General features: G+C 49.8%; 1 protein-coding gene across 3 annotated transcripts in view; it reads right to left on the reverse strand.

Moving 5' to 3' along the window:
• The window catches only part of LOC146839398 (equilibrative nucleobase transporter 1-like), a 470,932-nt gene that overhangs the window by 337,984 nt on the left and 106,618 nt on the right, over positions 1-26,330 (reverse strand). For all 3 annotated transcript variants that reach the window (XM_085651434.1, XM_085651432.1, XM_085651433.1), the window contains exon 3: positions 5,066-5,195. In XM_085651434.1, coding sequence (XP_085507560.1) covers positions 5,066-5,195 — 130 coding nt within the window. The remainder of the gene's footprint in view (positions 1-5,065; positions 5,196-26,330) is intronic.

Genomic DNA, 26,330 nt, shown 5'->3' on the forward strand with positions numbered 1-26,330 from the left:
ATCATGGCCTTGCACCAGAGGCCTCTCAAGCGGTGCTGGAGATCCATCCAATGAGGAGGAGGAGGACACCATGTTATTCCGCTTAAACATCCTCTTGCGACCCATGGTAGCAAAATAACCCCATGCATACACAGCAGCCCAGAAATAGCCCCAGCGAAACCCAGCGTCAAACCAATGAGGCCAAGCCACAATTCACCCATCAATTCAGGAAAAAAATCTGAAATCATAATAAATACCTAAAAAACGGGAACCAAACCGTCCTACCGACTCTTCCAGCCGATCCGGCCGCACCACGATTGTTACCCGGAAACACAGCCCCAGCCACACATGGACCACCGGACTCAGTCACAGCGTCCACACACCAGCGCTCCGCCCCTCGAGAACTAGCAGACCCAGGAGGCAACTGCGTTGCTTGAGGCCTTGCGTGAGCTGGCCTAACGGCTAGGGCGCTCGACCTCGGAACTGGGTTCGAGTCTCGGTAATGATGCTGAACATCCTGTGATTCTGGGCAAATCACTTAATCTCCCCATGCCTAACAAAAAATATGAATGTGTGTCCTTATGTAACATAGCTGGTGCTATGTAAAGCGCTCTGATACCTGATTGGATTCGGGTCAAGTTTGCGCTATATAAAACTCTGCAAAAAAAAAAAAAAGACATATAATGTCCCATATAGAATAAAATGTAAAGAGCAGGCTTTGTTCTATTGGTGTCTGCGGTTTCCTTTCCTCGTGGAATCTTGTTCTAGTCTCTACTAAAAGGATGCTGTCTCCGCCTCCTATTCCTCAGCTAATCAGTGACAGGATCTGAAGCGCTCGTGTGGGAGGAGACAGAGGAGGTGGCCTATGGCAGTGCATTAAAAAGACAGGGGAAGAAACCTGGTGGTCATGATGCCACTCACTCCGCAATCAATCAGGATTTGTAAACCGCAGCTAATCATCGGAAAGCGTATCCAGGTGTTTGCAGGTCACAAAGGCTCATTCGAACAGGTCTTGAGGGACCTTTGAAATAACGGAAGTGAGGTGACGGTCCAGAGGTGCATGGGGAGGCTGTTCCAGGACTTTGCTGCGATGTGCGAGGTCTTCTCCACTTCTGTTTTGGCAGATGCGGGGAGTATGGGCGAGTAAAATGGAAGTGAATTGTAGTCTTCTTGATGGTTGGTGGAAATTCAGGCAGTGGTGGGAGTTCTTCAGGGAAGGCCGAGGGTGAGTTTGGATGTAGCATTCTGAAAGGTCTGAAGTCTCTGTAGAAGGTGTGCGGCGATTCCTACATAGAGGGAATTGCTGTAGTCCACTCGACTGGTGATGAGGGCTCGCGTCACAGTGCACCTCGTGCGTAGGGGTAACCACTTAAGGATCTTTTGTAGCTTGTGCAGAGTGAGGAAGCAGGTGGAGGAGACGGCACTGATCTGTGGCTTCATGGTGAGCTTGTCGTCAATGATGATTCTGAGGGTTCTGGCGTGGTTACAGGGAGTGAGTGCGGGTCCAAGGTTTGATGGCCACCACAAGTCATTCCATGTGTTGCTGCTATTGCCAAAGATCAGTACTTCTGTCTTTTCTGTGTTAAACTGCAGACAGTTCTTCATACAATTGGCGCCGTTTGTCATGCATCGGTAGAAGTAGATTCTGGTGGTGGTGGGTGGTGGGTGAGTGGGAGGATGAGCTGGGTGTCATCTGCATAGAAAACTATGTTGAGACAGTGGGATCTGATGATATTGGCCAGCAGGGTCATATATGCATTGAAGAGCGTGGGGCTGGGGACGGAGCCCTGCAGGACACCGCAAGTGATCTCCTTGGGTTCGGAGGTGAAAGGTAGAGGCATATCCTCTGTGTTCTACTGGTAAGGAAAGAGGTGATACAGCGAAGCGCATCTCCAAGGGTGGCTATGTGGTGGAGTCTTTCGATCAGTATGTGGTGGGATATGGTTTGAAGGCTGCTGAAAGGTCAAGAGGCTCAGAGCTGCTGTTTCTCCTCAGTTGAGGAGGGTTCGGATGCCACTGGTGGCAGAGATCAGGGCGGTTTTGGTGCTGCAATTGCTGTGGAAGCCAGATTGGGAGTTGTCGGGTAGCTGGTTCAGCTCCAGGTGTGTCATGAGTTCCTTGTTTATGATCTTTTCCAATACCTTCATTGGGAATGGGAGCAGGAGGATTGGCTGGTAGTTTTTGAGTTCGCTTGGGTAGGCTGAGGATTTTTGAGTGGTGGTCTGACTTCAACGTGTTTCCAGGTGTTGGTAAATCTTGAGGTGGTGATAAATGTGTTGATCAGGGTGATGAGTTCCTAGCCGATCCTTTGGTATCAGAGTTTGAAGATTTGGTGCAGGCATGGGTCTGTGGGAGCTCCAGAGTGGATGGACTTCATGGTGGAGGTGGTGTCCTGGGTGGAAAGGAAATTCCAAGTGGCCAGTCTGTGGTTCATATCGGTTGCAGTACTGGTGCATCTTTTGAGGAAGTCCGTAGGTGTGGGATGGGTTTCGAAGTTTCTGTATATGGTTGCGGTCATGTTGTGGAAGAAGTTGGCAAGGTTGTTGCACAGCTGCGATGGTGTGATGTTGTTTTCACTGGCAGATGGGTTGGAGAATTCCTTAATGATTTTGAAAAGTTCCTTGGAGTTGTTGGTGCTGGATTCGATGTGTGTGGATAGGGCTGTCTTTGTTGCCCTCAGCAGGTGGTGGTAGAGGTTGAGGGAAGTCTTGAAGGCTACCCTGTCTAAGGTTTCCTTGACGGTGTGGCATCTTCTCTCCATCTGCTTGCTGTCTTGTGTTGCTGTTCTCAGTTCCTAGGTGTACCGGCTAGCCTTTTTGGAAGATTTTCTCTGGATGTCGCTCTTGATAGGAATGATCCTGCCGGGGCAATTGTTGAACTTCTTCCCTCCCTGTTCGAGGTTGGTGGCGGTAGTGGGTTGGGAGGTGTTGAAGGGACCTGTCCAGATAGTCTCTGAAATGTTGTTCTCCCTATGGTGAGGGGCACTGGTCGTCTTTGGGGTGGCGGGGTGGGTGCTTGAGATGTTGAAGTGGATGATGGAGTGTTCAGTCCATGTGAGTTCTGTGCAGTGGCAGCCGGTATGGTACGGGGGTGGCGGAGTGGGTGAGTTGTGAGGGAGAAATAAAAATTCCCTTACCTGATCGCCACGTCTCTCTCATGCGGTCGCTCCTCAACTAGGAAGCACCCAGGCTCCTCTAAGCCAATCACAGTGCTACAATGCAGCGTTGTGATTGGTCTGAGCACCGTGGTTAGGCGCTCAGATGGGGAATGTGAGTCTGTGCATGTTCTCCACCCAGGCTGCATTACAGCCTGGGTGGAGAACATGCAAAAGCACATGACAGTTTGGCCAGATCAAGACGGCTGGGCAAACCATCATGCGCACTTTAGAGTGCAGCAACCACTCCTCCACCCGGACATCACAGAGCTAAGCCCCGCCCTGCTCTTACCTGGAGATACTAAAAATAAAATGATAATAACTTATGTCATTATCATTTTATTTTTTATTTTACAGTGCTCGGCGAGCAGTGGGACGACGCTCCTCTACCTTAAAGCGGTTGCTGTGGTCCAGCATGTGTCCTGCGGTGTGTGTAGAGTCGTGGACGATCTGGGCAAGTCCGATGCTGCTCATGCTGTCGAGTATGTGTGCAGTGTTGTTATCAATGTGGAAATTTAGGTTGTCGAGGAAGATGTAGTCCTTGGAGTCGAAGGCTAAGGGCGATATGAAGTCTGCGATGGTGTTGCAGAAGCTGGGGGGGGGGGTCGGTATGCGAAGGTAGCTCTGTTGGTTATCTGTGTGGCGCTTGAAGTTGCGATGTTCCATGCGGTGGTGGTGGTGTTGGTGATGGTGCACATTATTGACTCTTTGTTGACAGTGGCAGTTTCAACTCCTTGCTTATTGGTGCAGTCCTGGTGAATGAGTTTATAGATGTTGGGGATCATTGTGGCAATGTCTGGGGCGGATGTGGGGTTCAGCCAGGTCTCGGTGAGGAAGATGATGTTGAGTGCGGGGGTGGCGATGAGGCACCAGAATTCGGTTGGGTGCTTGCACATCAAGCATATGTTGAGGAGAAGGAAGTGGAGTTGGTGTGTCTATTCTGGCGTGGTGTGACGAGCGGTCGGCGTAGTGTTTTGTGGCATTATGATGGTCATGCTGGTGCAGGAGAAGGTGCACCTGGTGCAGGAGAAAGGCCCTGCCATAGAGTGCAGTGCAGTGTGGCAGTAGTGTTCACTGGGTCATCCAGTGTTCAGGGCATGGAGCATGGTGGCGTCGTGTCTGCAGGTGGGCTGGGTACCATGGTTCCAGGCAATAGACGCAGGCATGGATGGGCACAGACTAGCTTGCCTTTGGTGCGCCAGAAGCGTAGCCACCATTAAATAGCTCCTGGGAGGAGGGAGGGGGGATGGGAGGTGGTGGGCAGGGCTAGGCGAAACAATGGTAATAAATAGCATATTTATCATGGTGCTTTCAAGCATACTGTTTATGACAAGTGTGTTATGTTTTTTAAGCACTGAAGTTGTAACCAAGAGCAGATAGCGAGAAAAGGTTCACGGTAAGTGAGATCAATGCAGTGTTACAGAAATCAGAAGCCATCTTGCTTTGTTGTCTCCTTCACTCAGAGTTTGTTGTTCCTCATTTAAGTCACAATTTTCCACTGTCCCTCCCGGTCGGCTGCTGATTTGAGCGAACAACAGGGCGTGGTGGCCCTTGTACACGCCCACCACAATAGGAGGGTGGAGTTAATTTTCTCGACAGGGCACAGAGCAACAGAATGCCTACAAGGGAGACAGATTACAATCTTCCTCTAATGACTGAGGTGAGTAAGAGAAGACTTGGAGTAATAGAATTACCAGTACATCATTTGAAGATCTCCTTCCCTTTATAGCAGTTGTGTGTTTGGTTTCAAGACTGTAGATAAATACTGTCTTGAGTACTTTAGAAAAGAATCCGTTTTTTTAAGTGGAATGACGAAGAGCCCTTGTGAGCCGACAAACCTTGGTGAATTCTGAGGGCTGAGACAGGGGGAGACCCAGGAGAGAGACACGAAGAGCAAACGTTGGACAGTGACATGCAGCGGACAATACTCACATGCCGATAAGCCTGGTGACCATCGTCCCAAAGTGGTCAAAGGTGAAGCCATTGGGCAGGGTCATGAAGTTGTTGAGGAAGGAAGCGATGGTGAAGATCAGGGAGAAACGTTCATCTTGGGCGCTGCAGCCTGTGGAGGGGAGAGAGCCGTAGCAGATGGGAAGAGATGAGGACATGGGACAGAAGAACAGGAAACAGAGCCAGTCAGGGATAGGATAGAGACACCAGGTTCAAGTGAAAGAGTGGGTGAGATGGGATAAACAGGAAGCAGATAGGAAGGAGATGTATAGAGGAAGACAGAAGTGGAGGTAAGAGATGGTTAAGTAGCAAAAAGCAAGGAGAAAAGGTATGAGCAGGTAGAAAGAAGGTGAGAGACAAGGCCACATTGAGGGTGAAGAAAGAGAGAGGAGGAGATAATCAGTTAACCTGGGGCAGGCACTGCAGACGGAAAAACGACATTGCTGAAAATAATTAATACAAATTCAAGGTACAAGTGATGACAGAAGGTCCCAGTCTGGACCCCCATTACTACTGTGAAATGCTCGAAATTATGCTATTATGACACGCCGTGTAATTACCCGCCATTCACAGCAAAATTTGTACAGGGAGCTATATGAAAAATTGTAACTGGATAACTATATAGAGCTTACTACCCTTGATGAGGCACTGAAGCACTTTACAGCGAGTAGCACTCTATTCCAGAACTCAAGATTAGTGGTTAATCCAGTGGTTATTGATGGGTATTGCGATTAGTAAAGTGCTCTCAAGAAAAAATTGCATGCATTTACTCCAGTTAATTTGTGATAGATTACACTAATACCAGTTAGTTGTGATTCTTATTGGGGAGTATGTGGTATAAGGTGATTGGTCGGTGAGGTGGATAGACTGGCGGAGATTAGGTAATGTTAGGTTGTATGGATAGGGTTTTAAAAAGGAGAGTTTGTGATCTTTGGTCCATCCCTCTCTTCTATTCCTACAAAGTCAGGGCTTCAGGCACCCCCCAGTAAGGTGCCATGTCTTGCTTGGCCAGCACCAGCTCCAAGTTATAGAAACGGCGTTGTGCCCTGGCAATGTCCACATCCCTTGGTAAAACCAGCAGGATGTATTTAGGATCAAGAGGAATGGTTTCGTCCACCACGTGACCACGTTCCCTTAACACCTGCGACCAATACATCTGAATGGCCAGGCAACTCCAGAGCATGTGAATATTGGAGCCCCTCCCTCCCTCACATCGAAGACAGTCTGGAGAGGCTGCCCTTCCCATACGTTGTAGGCTGTTCCTGTTATAATAAACCCAATGGAGGTTTTTGATCTGTATCAGGCACAGGTGAGATTTTATTGCCACCTCTCTAGGGAGCATCAGGGCCGCCTCCCAGTCTACGTCCTCCAGGCCTCCCACCTGCAGTCACCACCTTTTGATTAATTTGTCCAGTTTTTCCAGCATGTGATTATTGAGCGTTTTATATGTGGTGAAGATACCCTTTGGAGATAACTTCTAGTAGCAGCCTACCCTCTGGTGGGGCGAATTTAAAGTAGATCCTGCTCGTCTAAGCCCTCCACCTGCCAGGCATGTCTCAGCTGGGCATATTTTAGGAATTAATTGCATGGCATGGAGTAATCGGGACAAAGAGACGCAAACGGCACCAGAGCACCCCCTTTCGGGAGATCTCCTATACGGGAGATTCTCAGTAAGTCCCAAACTCAGGATTCCCTACGTTTTCCAATCTCCTTCAACCACACACCCTCCCAAAGCAACATAACCCCTGTTGTCCTTCTAGCCTAGCCTATGCGGCCTGTGCCCCTCTTCCAGGCCTTCATTGCCAAACGCGTAGCCGGCAGGAACGTTAAACGCCCTTCCCCTGTACAGGAAGTGGAGGTATGAGTGACTAACAAAGTGTGCATGTTCTAGTCTGTAGGCAGAGTGGCCCTGCGGGGCAAACGCCTAGTCATTCACAACCACCATCTGTGCTGGCCAGTAATAGGACCTGATGTCTGGGAGGGTAATACCCCCTTTATAAGAGTTACGCTGAAGTGTGGAGTGGGCTATTCTGGGATACCCACTTCAGGGAGCGCACGTCATCCTCGTACGTAGCCTGCGGGAGCAGGTAATAGGTATTCTGCATGGTGTGTATTCATTTTAAAAATGGCTGCCCTCATCAACTGGGTGAGGGGCAACATACGCCACCTCTCCACATCATCCTAGAAAGTCTGCATCACTCTTCCCAAACTTCTAGAAAAGCACTGATCCCAGCGAACCGTCACATAGATGCCCAGATACTGAAAGCCTTCAGTCGCCACCTGGAGCATCTGAGGAAGAATGCTGAGGTCCAAAGGACTATAGGGATGACAGAGCACCTACTTATTCCAGTTACTGTGATAGCCCGAGTGAGCCGCATAGTACTCAAAAGTGCGAAGGACTCTAGGGATGGTAGTCTCTGGTTCAGTGACGTAGAGCAAAAGGTCATCGGCATAGCAATGGTTTCCTCCATCCCAGCCATGGCTGAGTCTTTAAATACCCGAATGTCTGGGTGGGAGTTAATCATGAGTTCGATAGTGAAGGCGAACAACAAGAGGGAAAGGGGGCAACTCCGACGGGTACCTCAATCTATTTAAAATGCAGACGAGAGAATCCCATTCACACGGACGGCCGTTGTAGGGTCCCGATACAGCAGAGAGCGCCTGCTGGAGGAAAGGCCAATGAATGGCATCGAATGCGTTTTCCACGTCCAATGCTAGGAAGACATGGGGATCCCATCTATGAGCAACCTCTGACATTCAATTATGAAGACGCAGAAGATTGAGTCTGACTGGTCCCCAAGGATAAGAAGAACAACCACCGTCAGGAATCTCGAGGCCAGAATGGCGGCCAGCACTTCCATCTCAATATTTAACAAGGAGATGGGGCGAAAGGAGGCGCAGATATTTTGGGGCGTACCGTGCTAATGAATCGCCACAACGGTTGCACACTGTGGATCTAGCTGTAGCATACCAAGGGTTGTCACCTCCATAAAATGTCAAGCATACAGGAAACCTGAGTACCTTTTGAAGAATTCCGCCGTGAGGCCATTTGGCCCTGGCATCTTTTCTGCTTTCAGTTTTGTAATGGTCACCTGGACTTCCTCCTGGGGGGAAATATCCTTTACCACGCAGTCATTACAACGATCTGACTTTACAAACGCAGTCACTACCCCGACAGAGACGTTACTACATGTTCCTTTACCACTCAAGTCATTACAACGACTTGCTTTAGGGGGCGCGTTGTTGGACTGGTGTTGGATTTTAAATCCAACACCTTCCCTACTATTGCGTAGACTGGAGTTGGGATAGTAAGTTATACTATTCCAGAGTCCAGCGCCCCACCTCCCAACCTCCCCCAGGCAAGTCGTTGTATTGACTTGTGTGATCAAGGAACACACTGTAATGTTGCATTCGGGGGTGGAGACTGCTTTGCAAAGGCATGCGTGGTAAATGCATGCAGGGTTCCGTCATACATCCCCTTCAGAGTGAAATCATTGTCAAGTGCCATGCGATCGACTAAAGGCACCACTGGCAGATGCACCTTCGCCAGGTATTCAGCTATATGGGGTACATTCGCCAACCAACAGGCCACACATACCGAGGAATAGTAGCTGGCAAAGGCCTCTGCAATGGCTAAATCGGTCGAGTGGGGGTTCCCAATCTCATCCCTGATGCTGTGTATCCAGCGGGATGCTGTCTCCCATTTACTAAGCCAGGCAAGCAACATGCCACCTTGACCGCTGCATCATAAAGATGATGCTGTGTAGCCAGCAGTTGTCGGCGGACCTCCTCCATGGCCAACCCATGATATTCTCTTCGGAGTACCTCAAGGGAACGCACGGTTTGCGGGTCAGTTTGAGCTCCCTGAGAAAGCTCAAGGGCCATAATCCAACATCCAGGCCTCTATCTCCACCACCGCCCTGCGCTTTTTGTGGGCCAAGATATTCTGCGCCTTATTCCAGAGTACTGTCTTGTAGGCCTCCCAGAGAACCATCACCAAGTCAACTGTCGCCTTATTTTCTTGAAAATACACCTTCAAATCAATCAAGCTTGTTTGCAACCTCCGCATCTTTCAGCCTCCAACTCGCTCCCTGAGGATGACCTCTGCCCTCCATTGTAATCCAAAGGGGGAGTGATCAGACAGGCGTTGAGTGAGGTATTACTCTTGGAGGACCGCAGTCACCACTTCCGCTGGTACAAAGAGATAGTCCAGCTAGGAGAGGACCTTATGAACCTCGAAGAAGTAGGAGTAAGCCCTTCCCCTGAGATGATGTGGTCGTCACAAATTGCAGAGGCCCAGGGAATCTGCATACCCCCCCCAAAGGTGTGACACCGGCCGGGGCACCCGCCACACTCGAGGGATCCAAACCAGGGAGCATGAGGTCATTGAAATTTCCTCAGCTGAATCAGCCTCCAAGAGTCTGGCAGTCACCTGGTCTAGGACTGGCTGCTGAAGTCAGGTGGGGGGTGCATAGACATAGATCTAGGTAGCACACGCCCTTCCCCACGGACCGTGGACTCCCACATATCTTCTCTTATGGTCTATCCATGTTCTGTATGAATTGGAGGGGGGTGAGGGGGTTCTCTGTAACCAGTATTGCCACTCCCCTCGAGCCAGAGGTGCATCCTACATGCACCAGTACCGGGAAGGCCATACTACCCAGGAAGCAACACTGTGTCCCCAATGTCAGGCTGCAGATGCAATATGTAATGCGTGACCAGGCCACGCTTTACCTTACTGCCTAACCCATTGACATTCCAAGACATTACAGAGTAACGAGGGGCATCTGGTATCCTATCCTGTGTCACACGGTGGGAGCATTGGCAGACCCTCCCCCTGACCCTTCTGAGAAGGGTGGCCCTTTACAAAATGCCGGCATTGCCTTGCTTTCTGTACGCATTGCAAAATACCCCCTTCAAGGTCCCAGACTCCTATTTTATAAATGTTGAGAGAGCAGTGCGGAACCTGTTATGGGACGGGAAGACACCACGCATCGCACTGCAGAAACTGAAGAGGGGGTGGTAAGGTGGGGGGATTGCCCTGCCTGATCTCAAACTATATTACTGGGCGTCTCAACTGATGGTAGTCAATTGGTGGGTCCAAGGCCCACAAACTGAACTAAGCTATCAAACGGATAGATGGCTAATGGGACAGGGTGGATATCGTAGAGCCCTCTATACCAACCCCAAGCACCAACCACTCACAGGACCCACGGCCCACACCATAGAAACCTGGCACAAAGTCAACAAAAAACTAGGCTGGTACAAGAGAATAACACAAGCAACACCACTCTGGGAGTCAGAGTGGCTTGGTAGACTGAGCTCCTGCCCCGGGTTTGACAAATGGGACTTGATTGGCATCTCATAAGAGGGGAATGGGACTTAATTGGAATCTCATCAGTGGGGGATCGGACTTAATTGGCATCTCATCAGTGGGGGATCTGTGGAAAAAGGATGGACTGATTTCATTTGCTAAACTGCAGAAGGAATATCAATTGGCACAATCCGAATCTTTCTGGTATCTGCAAAACAGTCATGCCCTTAGAGCTGCCATTCCCGGTGGAGGGGTTCTCCCAGAGGCCTCCCCACTTGAAGACAGGCTCCTACTAGACCCTATACCCAAGAAAGCCATACCTCTAACCTATCAGAAATTGATTAATAACCAACCGGACCTACTAATGCGCCTCAGACAACAATGGGAAGCACAGGTGGGGGACCTAGAAGACGAAGACTGGCAGGATGCGTTGGCCTCCCCGTGTGAAGTAGCCATCCCATGAGACTGAAATTGATTCAACTTAAAATTCGGCATAGAGCCTACCTCTCAGCGGGAACTCTGGTCAAAATAGGGAAGAGAACAGACACAAACTGTCTTCGACACTGCTCCCAGGAGGGAACTTTCGTCCACACGATCTGGGACTGCCCCGCCATTAAGCCAGTCTGGGCGAGAGTTACATCCAGACCGGACAAGCTCTCGGCGGGAGGTGGGGGACACACCGCCTCCCCGAAACTTTGCATACTTAATATATGGGAAGCCACTGACCTAACCCACACTGGACAATCCTGGGTCTCTTTGGGGTTGACCCTCGCCAAAGGTAACATTGCACAAAAATGGGGAGTGGGGGGGAGGTGGGTGTGGCTAAGAGGGTGCAGCTTTGTGGCTCTCCGCTCCCGCCGGGCATTTCACTGCTTTACCAGTGGCGGGAGGGACGTTGTAGCCCACAGAAGCCCTCCCGAAGGTGGCACCGCACTTTTGGGAGTCGGTGAGGTTGTGTCGAGGCTCCGACGGCGGCTTTGGTGCAGGCGCGGGTCGGAGCTGGAGGAGCTGCTGAGCGCCCAGAGATAGTGTGGACAGCCTGGAGAAGTGGGCAAGATTCCGCGGTTCCTGGCGGTCCCCGTAGGGTCAGGGGGACTGCCGCAGCTCAAGAATCAGCAAGATCTGCCTGGCAAGGTGAGGAGCGGGCCCGCGCAGATGTGGGCTTGAGTCGAGAGCACCACGCGAGGTCCTAGCCTCGGGAGGTAGAGCAGGCCTCTTCCTCAGCGGCAGTGTAGGGCCGCCGCGTCTATTAACCGCATGGCAGCTTAGCTCTGCTGTGCTGTCTGCTATACCCCTCACCCCCAGTGTTTTGCTGAGAGGCCAATCGTCGTGAGCCCGGCGGTCCCCTGGGCCTGGGACCGCGCCAGGCTGTTTATTCTGGAGCTCAAGCGGGCCTGCGATGTGGCCTCAGATACCGGAGCTGCGTGGGGGCCCAAATGTAACACCGGGACGGCAAAGGGCACAATTGAGCCCGACCTGGGGGCCTTGGCTGGGCTCCACCGCACATTGGTCCTGTTGTGGTGGCAGCTTGGATCACCAGAATCCGACCCATTAACCCCCAATTGCTGAGGAACAAGACCTGTGGAGTGCATAGGAAGAGGCAGCACCTTACCTAGAGGTCTGGTCAAGAGGTGGAAGAGGTGGTGAACAGGGATCAGCTGGCATTTCGAAAGGGGGGCCCCATCGGAGGTCTTCTGGTGCCTATCTAGCTCCCACCCGAGGGGCTTGAACTGGAGCACGAGCAGAGGACTTCTGTGAGGGGGCATATCGCGGAGGCTCTTTAGCTGCACCACCGCCCTCCTGGACGGCGTTCTACCTTCACATATAGTTTTGCCCCCATCTATGGATCCCTTAGAGCCTGGCCTTCACCTCACCTGAGTTCCCCCCGTGCGGAGGAGCTATGGCGGCCCCCAAGGGCAGGAAAGATAGGTCAGCGAAGGACCTCCTGCTCAAGACAGCGCAACAGACGGAGAGCCAGCCCGATGCGGGCGGAGGGGGCTCGGAGGCCCCGGTCAGCCGATCGTTTTTGGAGTCACTCTTCTCCTCTCTCTGCGAAAACCTGTCCGCAATGAGACACGAACTATCGGCGGACCTGCGGGAAGTTCGGAGAGACATGGATTCCCTGGGAGAGCGAGTGAACACATTGGAGGAACGCAAAGTTAGCCGCAACGAAGAAATTCAGAGCCTCCAGCAAGAAGTCCTAAAGCTGCAAGAACAGAACCTGGACTTACAGGCCCGCACGGTGGATCTGGAGAGCAGGTCCCGGCGAAACAACATCCGCATCCGTGGCATGGCACAAGGCTAGGGAGATGGAGACATCGAGACGCTGGTGGCGGGCCTCTTTCGCTCTCTCTTAGGAGAACCCCCAGACTTCCCAATTAAGCTAGACCACACTCCTAGGGTGGGCCCGCGGACATATTGACTTGTGTCCACGACTATCAACTAAAAGAGAGGATCCTCAGTGAATCTCTGCGCTGTTCGGACTTTACCTATCAGGGTCAGATACCCACGTTGTATCAGGACCTGGCAGCTGCCACTTTGCTAAAACGCAATTCCTTTCGTCCGATTACCCTCCACCTCTGAGAATCTGGCATTAAATACTCCTGGGGTCACCCGTTCATGCTGATCTTCCATTACAAAGGGGAACTGAGGCAAATTAGCTCACTCTCTGTGGCCTACAAACTCTTGAGTATTGAAGAAATCGCGGCGGACCAGCCTCGAGCGGACAATCGCTCCCGCAGGTGCCGGAGCGACCATGGATGGACTACCATCAAGCCCCCCAGCCCGTCGGCACGTCCTGACTGACACCATGGCCAGGGAGCGGCAAGCTGTGTGACATCCCTTGCAGGGGTTTCCTCGGAGTGAAACAGGACGCGCTCCAGCTGAATACGGATGTTTTGGAGATTTTCCCCTCATTGCCAGTCGTCAAAGACATTAACAATGTATGCAGGAACCTCTAATAGGGTGAGCAGAGAGCCACGAGCCACAGGTACCCTTTACTTTTTTCTCTAGGACCAGTATGCTCTGGACATTGACATTGGTTTCACTGTATTATGTTTATGTTTTTGCCTTGTTGGTACTTTGTCGTTTTTGTTGATAGATTACATTCCCCCCCCCCCGCTGCATCTCCCCTATCCCTTTTGTATACGCGTGACCCAGGCTCGTCCAGTTCATCCTATCTGGGCTCCTGCGGGACCCGGCTGTAGCGGATTAGATGGGCCCCCTCGCACCTGCACCGCGATTTGTCCATACCACTTGAACAGATGAGTGTCACAATCTTGACCTTGAATGTGAAGGGGCTCAACAACCCTATTAAACGTAGAGCTATCCTGTCTTACCTGGAAAATTCTGGGGCCCATGTTTGTCTGTTACAGGAGACGCATTTGCTATCTGGTGATACACATAGAATGCGCTCTAAGGCCTTTCCTCAGCAATACTTCTCTTCCCTCCCTACCAAAAATGCTGGGGTCGCCATACTTGTTGCTCGTACTTTCCCTGGGAAGGTGGGGGGTAAGGTTTCAGAGATCATGTTGAGGCTCCTGGGGCTTTCCGTGTCCTTTGGGGTCCACACATTAACACTGGCCACTATTTATGCTCCTAACGAGGGCTAGGAAGCGTTTTACATAAGGTAGTAGGGGACTTAACATCCACACCTGACCGGCTAATTTTTATAGAGGCGACCTGAATATTGAATTTGATGGCCAACTCGATCGCTCGGCTCAGAGGCAGGGACAAACGGGGGTTCTTTCTGCCGCCAGCTGCCAGTGGCTACACGACTAGGGGCTAGTGGACACATGGCGTCACTTTCACCCCCATACTGCCGACTATACCTTTTACTCTCATGCCTGGGGGACTTACGCAAGGCTAGACTATTTTTTATCAACTCAGTCTCTTCTTTCGCTTGCACAGGACTCAGTTATCGAGATCAAGTGCTTTCTGACCATTCAGCTAGGACCATAAAATTGCTGTTCCCCCACACCCACCGGCTATCGTACTACTGGAGGCTCCAGGACACACTCCTTCACCGCCCTGAAGTTGTAGCACGCCTTACTAAAACACTAAAAGACTTTTTAGCTGTTCCCTTTGGGAAACTCTCAAATTAGTTGCCCTGGGCGACTTTATCGCCACATCAGCTACAGATAATAGGTCACACCGGGAGAAGAGGGAGGAGCTTTTTAGGCAGGTACAGGAACTGGAGGGGATTCACAAGAGGACAGGGGCCCCTCGTATCTGAAGGAAATTAAAGGCGGAGAGGGCCCAGCTAGCCAGCCTGGATCTGGATAGAGCGGAGCACGCCGCCCTTCGCTTGAAGCATACGTTCTACACGGGGGGATAGATGTGACCGCCTGTTGGCTCACAAATTGCACGCCCAGCACCAGACAGCAACAGTCCCACTCCCCTTGGCCGAAGGGGGTACGGAGCTTAGGCGGATATAGCCCGTGCCATTCGAGACTTTTATGCGAATCTCTATGCTGCCCAGCCATTATCTGATCAGAACCCTTCCGCGTACTGTCAGGGCATATCCCACTCACGCCTGACGCCCGACCAGGCCTCTACCATGGATAGTTAGATTCGGGTTGAAGAGGTCATTTCGATCATCGCTCGACTGAAGATCCTCAAATCACCTGGCCCTGATGGGTTTAGCGCCATTTTTATAAAACTTTTTGCCCGATCCTGGCCCCAATACTGACTCGACTTTTCAACGTCATCAGTGCCACACGGGGCTCCCACCTGCGATGCTCTTAGCATCAGTGGCAGTCCTGCCCAAACCCAGCAAAGATAACAGATATTGTGCCTCCTATAGGCCTACATCTTTGCTGAATATAGATATTAAGATCTTCACGGGTATCCTAGAGTCTAGGTTGGGACCTTTGATGCCGGGACTGATTGAACCGGACCAGGCTGGATTTGTCGCGACCAGGCAATGCAGTGATAATATTAGGAGACTGCTGTATCTCCTGAATAAGGCGCATCGTCAGACGGAGGAGCGCTTTGTGTTATCGGTCGACGCGAAAAGGCGTTCAACAGGGTTCACTGGCCCTTTCTAGAGCCGGTTTTGGAGAGGTTTGGGATCGGGCACCGATTTCGCCAATGGGTGTTTAGCGGCTACAGCCGCCCCTGAGACACGGTCCGGGTGAATGGCTTCACATCCGACCCCTTTCCAGTTACTTAAGGCACCCGCCAGGGCTGTCCGCTCTCCCCCCTTTTGTTCGCTCTCCATATAGAGCCACTGGCACAGAGGGTTCGAGAGAACCAGCAGAATAAGGGGATCCTCTTTGGGGGGAGTGCGGCATACCATTAGCCTCTACACGGACTATATCATCGCCACGCTGGAGTACCCTCAGACCTCTGATCCCGGCCTTTTTGGCAAAACTGGAGGAGTTTTCAGCAGCCTCTGGGTTTAAGGTCAACGTGGCTAAGTCACAGGCCTTGGGTTTCTCCATACAACAGTCGACGGTCGTTGCCTTGACCCGGATGTGTCCCATTTGTTGGGATCCGAAAACTATCCCATACCTCGGTATCACGCTATCATTGTCCACCGCTGAGACGGTGTCCATGAACTACTCTCGACTGCTGCCGCAAATCCAGCAGGAACTGAGAAGATGGCGGCTGTTTGGTCTATCGTGTTTGGGCCGGGTGGCAGCTCTCAAGATGAGCATACTCCTAAAAATACTATACCTGTTTCAGACCCTTATGGTAGAGCCATCTCAGGGTATGCTAAAGCAGCTTCAGTTTGAATTTATTACTTTCGTGTGGGCAGACAAGAGAAACTCAAATCAATAAAGACACAAGCTTTCGACCACATGGGGAGGGTGGCCTGGGGAATCCTGATCTTGACAGCTACTATAAGGCAACACAGCTACGATCCCTGCTGGAGTGGGCCCAGCCTGAATCCGAGAAGCACTGGCTCTTCATGGAGCGGGCGCTAGCAAGACAGTCTTTGTGGAAGGTTCCCTTCCTTGGCAGAGCTTCTGGACCTCCCGGATTATACAACTCACCTGTGGTGCACGCTACCTTGAAAGCTACACGGAATAGATTGACCACTTTTCCATCGCCTCTCACTCCCATTACTGAAAACACAGACTTCTCCCCAGGCCTAGATAGGGAGGCATTTGAGCATTGGGATAGGGTGGGTCATAGGTCCATAGGGCATTTATTTGACATGGCCCCTTGTTCTTCGAGGACCTTACATCAAACTTAGCCATGACCGAAACTGAGCGGTATCAAAACCTACAGATACGGCATTGGGTCATGCAGCCTCAGGTCCGCCAGGGAGCAAAACGGCAGCTCACCCAGTATGAACGATGACTGCTTTCGAAGCAATCCAATAAGCGACTTATCACAGAATTATACCAGATCCTACACCCTCCAGAAAAGGTGGTTAAGTCCTCAGGACAGAGGCGGTTGGAAACTGAGCTGCAACGGACACAGACTTTGACGGAATGGGCGGATATCCACTACAGAGCTCGACACACAGTGCGTAACATCTCTAGTGTAGAAACAGCCACTAAGATACTGGTATCTCACACCCTCCCGACTGCACAAAAGCGATTGCGACCGTTCCCCCACTTGCTGGAGGGGTTGTGATGCTGAAGCTACACTACTACATCTGCTATGGGAATGCCCTACTCTCACAACCTACTGGACACAAATATTGGACGAGATCGACCATCACTTCGATACCACACTATTACTCTTCCCTGAATATGTCATCTTGGGCGTATCTGATAGGCTCACATTTTCCGTCAAGTCCCATAAAGGCAAGTAGATAGGGATAGCTTTAGGGGCGGCGCTACAGAATATATGGTCACATTGGGGCACGGACAGAACTCCTACGGTGCAGAGATGGCTCCTCTGACTATGGTATGTGCTTGGCATGGAGCGCATCTCCTCCTCGCTCCAAGGGGAGGGGGCTTATTTCACCGACCTGTGTCGGCCCCTTATAGCATTGCAATGCTCAGAACTCTGCGAGCTTTCCTGCCCCTGATATCTGCGGCTATTGCACCTCCCCGCGCTGACCCTGGACGCGACCCAACCACCGCAGCTGACCCTGGACACAACCAACCGCTGCAGCATTGATTAGCCTCAAGCCTGGCTTGACTTCCCTCTTTTTCCATTGAAGCAGCTTTTTGGAGGGGGGATTGGGGGGGGAGGGGAGTCGGAAGGAGGAAGGGGGGGCAAAGGGGTTCTTTTTGTTTGATTTCGATGCGCTGCGTAGCATTATGATGGCTCCTGGCCCGTAATTTTGGCATCATTGATTGCAGCCTCTTGTTTGTTTGTTCAATCAATAAAAAGATTTCATCCTAAAAATGGGGGGCAGGGGAACTACCATCAATGGGGAGGTGGGAAGCTGACATGGACATATCCATAATAGCGGAAAAAGAAGTCTTCAAAAATAGAGGTCGCCCCAAAAAAATGGGATGGCAAGTGGGGAACATGGAACATATATTGGGCCGAGATCTGCATGTGTCCCATAGTTGAACTGCACAGGAGAGGGTGGGGACGGCAGGGCCTTACTGATGGAGGGGAAGGCACAAAATGAAACGGAGATAGCATAGGACTGAGATACCCAATGTGATGAACACCATTGTTGTACTTGAGATCTATGACACCACTTGCTGTAATGTTGAGCTTTTATTTATTTTGCCAAATAAAAAGGTTTAAAAAAAATATAATAGATAGGGACTTTTCAGTAAAAATTAGGTTTTGCACCCATCTGCGTTTTATACTCTTATCAAAGTTTTGTATTTTATTATTTCCTCCAGGCTACAATTCAAACTTCACAGTTGGTCACGACGCCTATATTCCTGCTTGCGTTCCCTAAACTCTTGGGAATACCATGCTGTGGACCTCTAGTTTGGTCTGATCTTTAAGGGAGCTAATTGGGTGACTGCTGCATATATCCAAGCAGCATAGTGTATGGATGCTTGGTCGACAATCATTAATTTTGGGCTGGGACTCACACAGCAGATTATTTAGTTTCAGATTATCAATTTTCTTTCAAGGATGGCATTTTATCGCTGCCAGTGCGTTGCAGGTGGTGTTTTTTATGACCAAAAGCACAATTCTTTCGACCACTAGGTTGGGAGTATTTGTAAAAATGCTGTTGAGCGTGTGATTGGTGGGTTGGAAGTTTCACCATTTGTGAGCGATCGAAGCTCTGTAGGTTATTAGTTAGATGCTGTGTCCTTGTCGTCCATGCAATCTAGGTGAAAATTATCATCCCCTAATATTGTAAAGTTGGGGTACCATACACAGGGTTCCATAAATCCTAAAAGTGATTGAATAAAGTTCAGCCTAGGGCCTGGGGAGTAGAGTATTTTGAATCTTAAAATTGAACGTGAGGGCTTCATAGTTAAGATGCCAGAGGGGTTTGAAAGCATCTTTTAGGAGGGTGCGGTAAAAAAATAAAATCGCAATCCCACCTTCTCACTTGTGTTGTCTGTCAACTTTAATTACATTTTCAGACTCGATGAGAGATCGGCAAATTCTTGCTTGTGCTTTATAGGGATCTTGTGTTAGGGAGAAAACAGGATAGCTCGTAGTCTGACTGCCTGCATCTGGTTTGGGGGCGTGCAGGTAATTGATCAACCTCTTTGCCATGGCTGTAAAGCAGGTGAAAGCTAAAGCTGGATTTTTGGCAGAGATACTGTATAGTTGGTATATTAAAATTATTCATGGAGCATGGGGGAGGCATATCCTTGTTGCCCATTTCTGAAGGATCTGCTCTGGAATACCTTTGGAAGGTGGGGGGGACCAGGGGTCCTGGTGCTTGGCGCCGTCTGGCCCCTGACAGGTGCAGCCGAGCTTGCCATTGGCGCACCTTTTGTGCACCCGCTGCGCATTGGCATCAGGCTTGGGATTTATGGTGTGGTGAAATGAGTTGAAGTGAGAAGCTAGACCGCTGCCATCCAAAGATGGCGGCCTTTGTCGACTTGCTGCGTCACAGACACCAGCACGGAGTTGCTGCTGCTCAATTGTCAAGGCCGCGGCGGACTCGGGAGCCCAGGAGACAGGAAAATAGCCAAGTGGTGAAGATGTTTCTATGAAGAGCGCACACAATCAGCCAGCTGCCTCAAGCCGAGTTAGGTAAATTGCCAGAAGTATGGTTGGAACGCAAGGGACCGGAGAACAATAAAAACAAAGTAAAATCACTATTAGAAACACAAAAGCAATGCTAAAAAATAGGAGTAACAATTCGAAAACGTGGCATGCAATATTTACAAAGCTGCTGCCGGACCGGCCATGTACATTTTGCACAACCCTACTCTACATTCAGTGTCGGTTTTCCAATGTCGACCACAAAAATATTGTGAATATAACCATATTTAAGAAAGTACAGGATTAATATGCTGACCACCACAGATAAATAAATCGCTGACATATACATCTTTCAAGGTGTGTTGAAATTGAATTAAGAATAGCAGAACAATAGCTTTTCCTCAGTGCTCTAACATGCACCCAATAGCTTCTCGACTGCGAATGGTGATTTTCATCTTCAAGACAAACCCTCGTCTCGTTAAGGAAAGTAAGGATAACATGCATTCTATAGCGTGTACACCACAATGCTGGGTAATCTACACTTCTCTAGCTCTTGCTAACTTTAGTTCATCTACTCTTGAGCTCATGGAGAAGCCACATACCATTAAAACCTGGCACAGAGGCTGTCAATTGGACCTAAGCGATGGAACGGAGCGGTCCCACCATGGAAACTCTACCCGTTACCCCTTCCTCGCTGTGGACCAGCTCCCAGACCCTGTTGGCTTTAAGAAAAGCTGGTAACACACTGACAGAGAAGGTGCCAGGTTTACATCTACTATAATCTATAAGCAATCAAGTTTCAAACTTCAAAGAACAAATGTAAATTCAGATTTACAAACTAGTAACATAATCACGTTATTATTCTGATTTCATAATTGTTGGGACAGAAACGTTTTCTACATTGTGAAGGACGTGATTCCCTGACCTGCGTGTCCCATCTGCATCGACATCTCAGCACCTGGTTATGGTTTTGGGTCACTGGCGAACATGCATCGTGTGTGTGCCATGACCTAGGCCTGTCTCACGGTAATGCAGCCTTGTTGTACCAGGAGGCGCGCACCAAACGCTACGCTGATAGTGGTAGAGGGCTACCGCCTTTACCTGGATTTAAGTGACATGAGTGCAGTGGTGGCAGCATACCCGTTTTGCGTTTCATAGTGATCAGTAGTGTAAACAGGCCTTTTTACACACGTCATGGGCTTGGTTGGCAGTTTTCAAATTGGGAAATTATCTTTGTCAATTTAAGTAGGGTCCTACGTGGGCGGCTCTGTGATTGAAGACTCAAGATCAAGCGATTCCTTCCTGGAACCCTCAAGGGACACAACTATGCAGCATTGTCCTCCCCGATTCCTCGACTTACGAAAATGAACTCAATTGCTTGCCTCAAATGCTTGCATCAATCACCCTCAGATGTTGACAGGACATCACACAGTCCTGAGGAAGATCCCTGTGATATTTCTCCAATAACACGTACATCTTGTGTCAAAACATTGACGCTTAATAGTATCACATCCAGAGCCACTACACCCTCGAAATTGTTGTAAACAATAACACCGGGTTTAGTTTGAACATATATGTAACGAATGGACGGATAGTTTCAGCAACTTCTCTTTGTTATTTGTCTTTGATTTATGTAACAGTTACGTGATTATATATGTGTGTTGCACTGCCACAGTACATGTGGCCAGGGTTTGCCAATTTGGGTTTGGTTTGTTTTAGGGAAGGAACATAGGCCCTGGGCACCTGATTGGCAGGAGTCCAGGGCACACTCAGTCAAAGTACATTCAGCAGTTCAGCAAAAAGTGGGGGCATACCATGCAAGAAAGAGGGCACTTTCTCACACCCCGTGCTCCGGAGTCAGGCACCCTGGCTGCTGCGCCACACCTCTTCTATATATTTCAGTAGGATTCTACTCTGGGACTAAGGGTATTCTCCGCATCTGGTTCTGCATATGCTTGAGTATGTGTGGGGTGTCTGAGTAGTAGTCTCACCGAGCGGAAGTGTATAGTAGGGTTGTGGAATGTGATGCGGTTGTTGAGGTAGGCTGGGCTCATGTAGTGCGATGGTGTGTGTGAGAGGGGTTTAAAAAGTGTTTGTTTGTATATTGGAAGCGAGTGGAGCTCCCTGAGGCGCAGGTTGATGTGTGTACAATGTGTAGGTTGAACAGGTTTCAGCTGTGCATCATCAGTGTAGGATAGGACATTGATTCTATGGGTTTGGAAGATGTTGGAGAGCAGCACCATGTGTAGAAGAGGGTTGTGCTGAGAGTGAAGCCCTGAGGTACTCCACGGATGAGGTTTCGGGAGTCCAAGCAGTAGGGGGAAAGGTTGACTGACTGGGTATGATCCAGCAAAGTGCGGGTCCTTGGATGTTGGTTTCATATTGTCGCTTGATGAGGACGGGATAAGATACAGTGTCGAAAGCCACAGAGAGGTCCAGTAGGATAAGGGTTGTGGTGTCTTCTCTGTCCATGACCATCCAGAAGTCCTGTGTTGCAGTGATGAGGGCTGATTCTGTGCTGGGGTTTGATCTGAATCTGGACTGAGTGGGGGGTCAAGGAAATGGTTTGTGTTGAGAGGGTTAGCTAGGCGCTTGTTCATCAACTTCTCCAGGACATTTGGCCAAGTAAAGTAGCAGGGAGATGGTCTGCAATGGTCTAGTGTTGTCGGGGCTGCAGAGGGTTTCTTGAGGAGGGGTAGTATTGTGGAGTGTTAGCAGGTGTTCAAGTAGATGGCATTGGTGTTGGAGGTGCTTAGGGTCAAGGAGCGCTGAGCTGATGGGTTGCAGGCCTTTGCTAATGATGTGGTTTTGGCAATAGTCCGAAGAGGCGCCGGAGTAGATGGACTGCCTGTTGAAGTTGTTTCCTCCATGGTAATGACGGGCCAGGCTGTCTGTCTGGTTAATGTGGTGAAGATGGGGAGGCTTGTTGCGGGTTCAGTGGGGTACGGTGGTAATGGAACGTCGGCATGCAAAAAATCAGTTTTTGGTAGGTTGTGCAACTCCATGCATCAGAAGTGATTATAAAATAATGTTTATTTGTTTTTTCTAGGTATAACCCTGAGGGAGGGACTTAATTGTCCCGAAATGCATTGGGCATGAAAAACAGGAGGTGCACTTAATGTATTTTGAAGCAAATCATGAGCATTATATTGTTGTAAAGCCGCATTGATAGTAAATGTATGTTTGTTGAAGTTTATTGTTTTGGAAAGTTATTTGTTAATAACAAGTATAAAACACTGAAGAAATGTAAAATATGAGAGATGGTGACGCAAACAAAGCATTACAATTGTAAAAACATGAGATCATTGTGAATACAGTGATTCGTGAAGTTAGTGAACAGTGCACACTGCATTCAAGTCCACAGGCTTGCTATAGTATACCTGTCTTAATAGCACGTGTAGACAGCACGTGCAGCGGTGTGGCACCACTGGTTTAATTTTACAACAAAGCTACTTTCTTTGAGTATTATCAAAAGGAGTGCACCTCTCCACCTACAAATTATTACTTGAAAGCTGTCACAGGAAGAGGTAGCAGCCACAAAATATTTTGTTTGAGTCACTAGCAAACATCACGGAGAACAGAGCAACAACTTTGGCATACACAACGGATCAAGCTGAAATTTATGCTCGAATCCAAGAGGTAAAATTAACAGATACACATGGAGGATCAATCACCCAACAACTTAAGCAACTGGAATATCTAACGAGATGCGAACTTAATCAAAAATTGCATGCATCAACGTTGGTTCAATACCATAAAGCCAAACAGATTCCTAGAAGCCTCAGATTATCCATTAAACCAATGTTATTGAGGTTTCACCTAAATACTGTTTTCATGGAGAAATGGTATTCCATTTTAAATAAATGTTCACTGGACCTGATATTACTTCTTATTGAGGAATTATCAAAAACAATACGCGAGTTGGAAAAGGAGATACACAACCAAAAAAGTGAACTACAGTTAAGAATGGAGAATAACACATGGAAGATCACCTTGGAAGGTCTCAATCAGAAGTTGGACAAGTACAGCAAAGACCTTCAGGAAGTACAGTTACATAAATACAAGAGAGACACCATAGACTATAAGTTAAATGAAGTGTATACTTGTCATGACCTGTATGAAACACGACCTTCTGACACCCGGCTACCGGACTACGTTCCCCAGAACACCCCGTTTCCTTCGTTCCCGACGCCATGGACCTCGCGCTTGCTGATTGGGCGGCTATATAAGCCCCGCCCATTCCAGGAAGCGGGGCTTGACAATCCTTCTTCGTTTCCAGAACGCCAGGCGGACGGTGCTTCCCCGCCGGAGGTCGGGCGTGAAACCTTCGTTCCCGAATTACACTTCTATCAGAGACCTTCATCCTTCCTTGTTTGCGCCAGGCAGATGGTGCTTCCCCGCCGGAGGTCGGGCGCCGCTTCGAGACCGGGACGTCTTCCTCAACACCGGATCAGGTAGGGTTCCTCGTGAGAGCGAGGCCCTCGATTTCATTTGCGAGTTTCTCCCTGAGGGAACTGGGGGTGCTCATAGTTAGTAGGTACTTAGGCCAGAATACTCGTGCTTGTGAACGCGTCAGTGCAGCAGTCCCCAAACTTAGCGCCGGGTGAGAACTTCCATTACGCCAGTACTTTCACGCTGTGCATTTAACAGCGTAGGCTCACCTGAGGCCATTGGGAGCAGTCTTCCCGCTGTGAAGTAACAGCGGACAAAGAGAAAAGACATTCGTATTTCAACACTTCGCCTGCATTGCAAAAACCTCCAGAACCAGGCAATTCCAACCCAGAACAATTCCATTCCTGTATTTCCATTGGGATAAGGGAGTTGCGCCTATTTCCTCCGCACCTTCAGGTAAGAAAGGTGGGAACAGATTAGTCTCCGGGGAACAGATTAGTCTCCGCAGGAGAGAGGGTAGTAGGCTTTACAGAGAAGGTATCGTTCTCCTTCCATAACGCCTACCTGTGTTCCCTTAGAGTTGATGCCATCCCTCCCCGATTCACCTGCGGCTGCCGTGGCTCTTCGGAGGCTCTATCAAGGCGTCTTCCCCAACCGCTTCTCCTCACTCCCTTCTCCCCCGGTGGGGCGTCTGTCCCCAGAGTAGTAGACTCTCTCTGGGGAGCGACGCACTTTCGGGAGGAAGGAACATTCATCGTCCCTGCTGTCTTCTGGTCAGGTTAGTGGCGTTTCAGTTAAACTCCTAACACAGTCACGACAGATTGTCAAGCCCAAGTAGTTTAGGCAGCCCGGGCGATGGATACTAATATGGTCCTGAATTTATTGCTGGAGAGCCTTGCTGCACTCCAGCAAGAAGTACATACTTCACGCTTAGAAAATCAGGAATTGAAAAAGGAACTGGGAACGCTACGGAGGGAGGTGGCATGCATTTCCCGACAAGAGAAAGGGAAAGGGTCGTATATCAAAGACTGGACTCTTCCCCCCCCCCCCACTCACTACCACGACACCAGCAATGGGGGGTGGGGCACAGGGTCCTGGACCTTTCACAATGCCTTCCCCAGCAGTCACCCATGAAGGCACGGTTCCCACTGTGCATGTACTACAACCACAAAGCATTCCCCTTGCTCCTCCGGAGAGATTCTTCGGAGATCCGAAAAAATTCGAAATCTTCCTAAACCAGAGTAGACTACATTTCTTATGCAAACCTTCCGTATTCCAGGATGATGAGGCAAAAACCTCCTTTATGATGTCTTACATGGGAGGGAATGCCGCCAGTTGGACCATTCCTTTGATGGAACGCAATGATCCAGTGCTCCATAATTTTCAAGACTTTTGCAAAGAAATGAGAAAATTATTCGACCGCAAATCACATATGATGTCGCTTGATAAAGAACTCCTCACCCTACGACAGGGATCACAGGACTTGCTCACCTATATCACATCCTTTAATCACCTCGTGGTAGAAACCGATTGGCCCCCAGAAAAAAGGACGACGTTGTTCTTCCAAGGCTTACGGGGCGACTTAAAGGATGTTCTTTCTCAGGTAGTCCAGTTGCCAAATACATGTGAGGAGTTGATAGAATTGACGGTCCAGTTAGACCATCGCTTACAAGAACGAAAAGGAGAGAAAGGAAGAAACGAGGTTCGTTTTCAGCCGATCCGTTCCAAAGCCTCAACTGACCTGCCCACAAAACCCAACGAAGGGACCGAACCGATGCAACTAGGGGGACTTCGAGGTCCCTTAACGCTAGAAGAGAAGGAGAAACGCCGGCAACAAAAGCTCTGCTTATATTGCGGGAAGAGTGGGCATTTCATCCGTGAGTGCCGGGCCAGAGCCAACTCATCTGACAGACCAATCCCTCCTCCTAAACAAGCCGCAGCCCTTCTTCCACCGACGGAAAACTAGAAGGCCCAAGACAGAAGGAGACCTCTACCTTGGGTCCAGACATAGAAAAGGTCTCGGCCTCTCTTGCCAACACCATCCAGCTGCCGGTAGCGCATCTGAACGTATGTATCACCCTATGGACCGGACCCACCACCACCGTGGAGGTGGCAGCCCTCCTGGATTCCGGTGCCACAGGGAATTTCATCGATCAAAAGTATGCCCTCGCCATAGGAGTGCAGTACATAAGGAAGGAAACCCCTGAGGTTGTAAAAGCGGTGGATAGGAAACCCCTTACCTCAGGGCCTGTTCGATATCACACCGTTCCCCTCCAGATGAGGGTGGAAAGGAACCACCACGAAACTTTACAGTTTGACCTCATTGATGCTCCTCACTTTCGCCTCATATTGGGAATGCCATGGCTCACCCTGCATGACCCCATTATCCGCTGGGCGGAAAGATCCATATCCCTTACTTCAGAGTATTGCAGAGAACACTGTCTGGCAGGATCGGACCTCACTGTGAGGGAGAGCAGTCCTGTAGCAGGATTGTTGGCG

The sequence above is a fragment of the Triturus cristatus genome, chromosome 4_1, assembly GCF_964204655.1.
Source record: "Triturus cristatus chromosome 4_1, aTriCri1.1, whole genome shotgun sequence".
In the NCBI taxonomy this organism is placed as follows: Eukaryota; Metazoa; Chordata; class Amphibia; order Caudata; family Salamandridae; genus Triturus; species Triturus cristatus.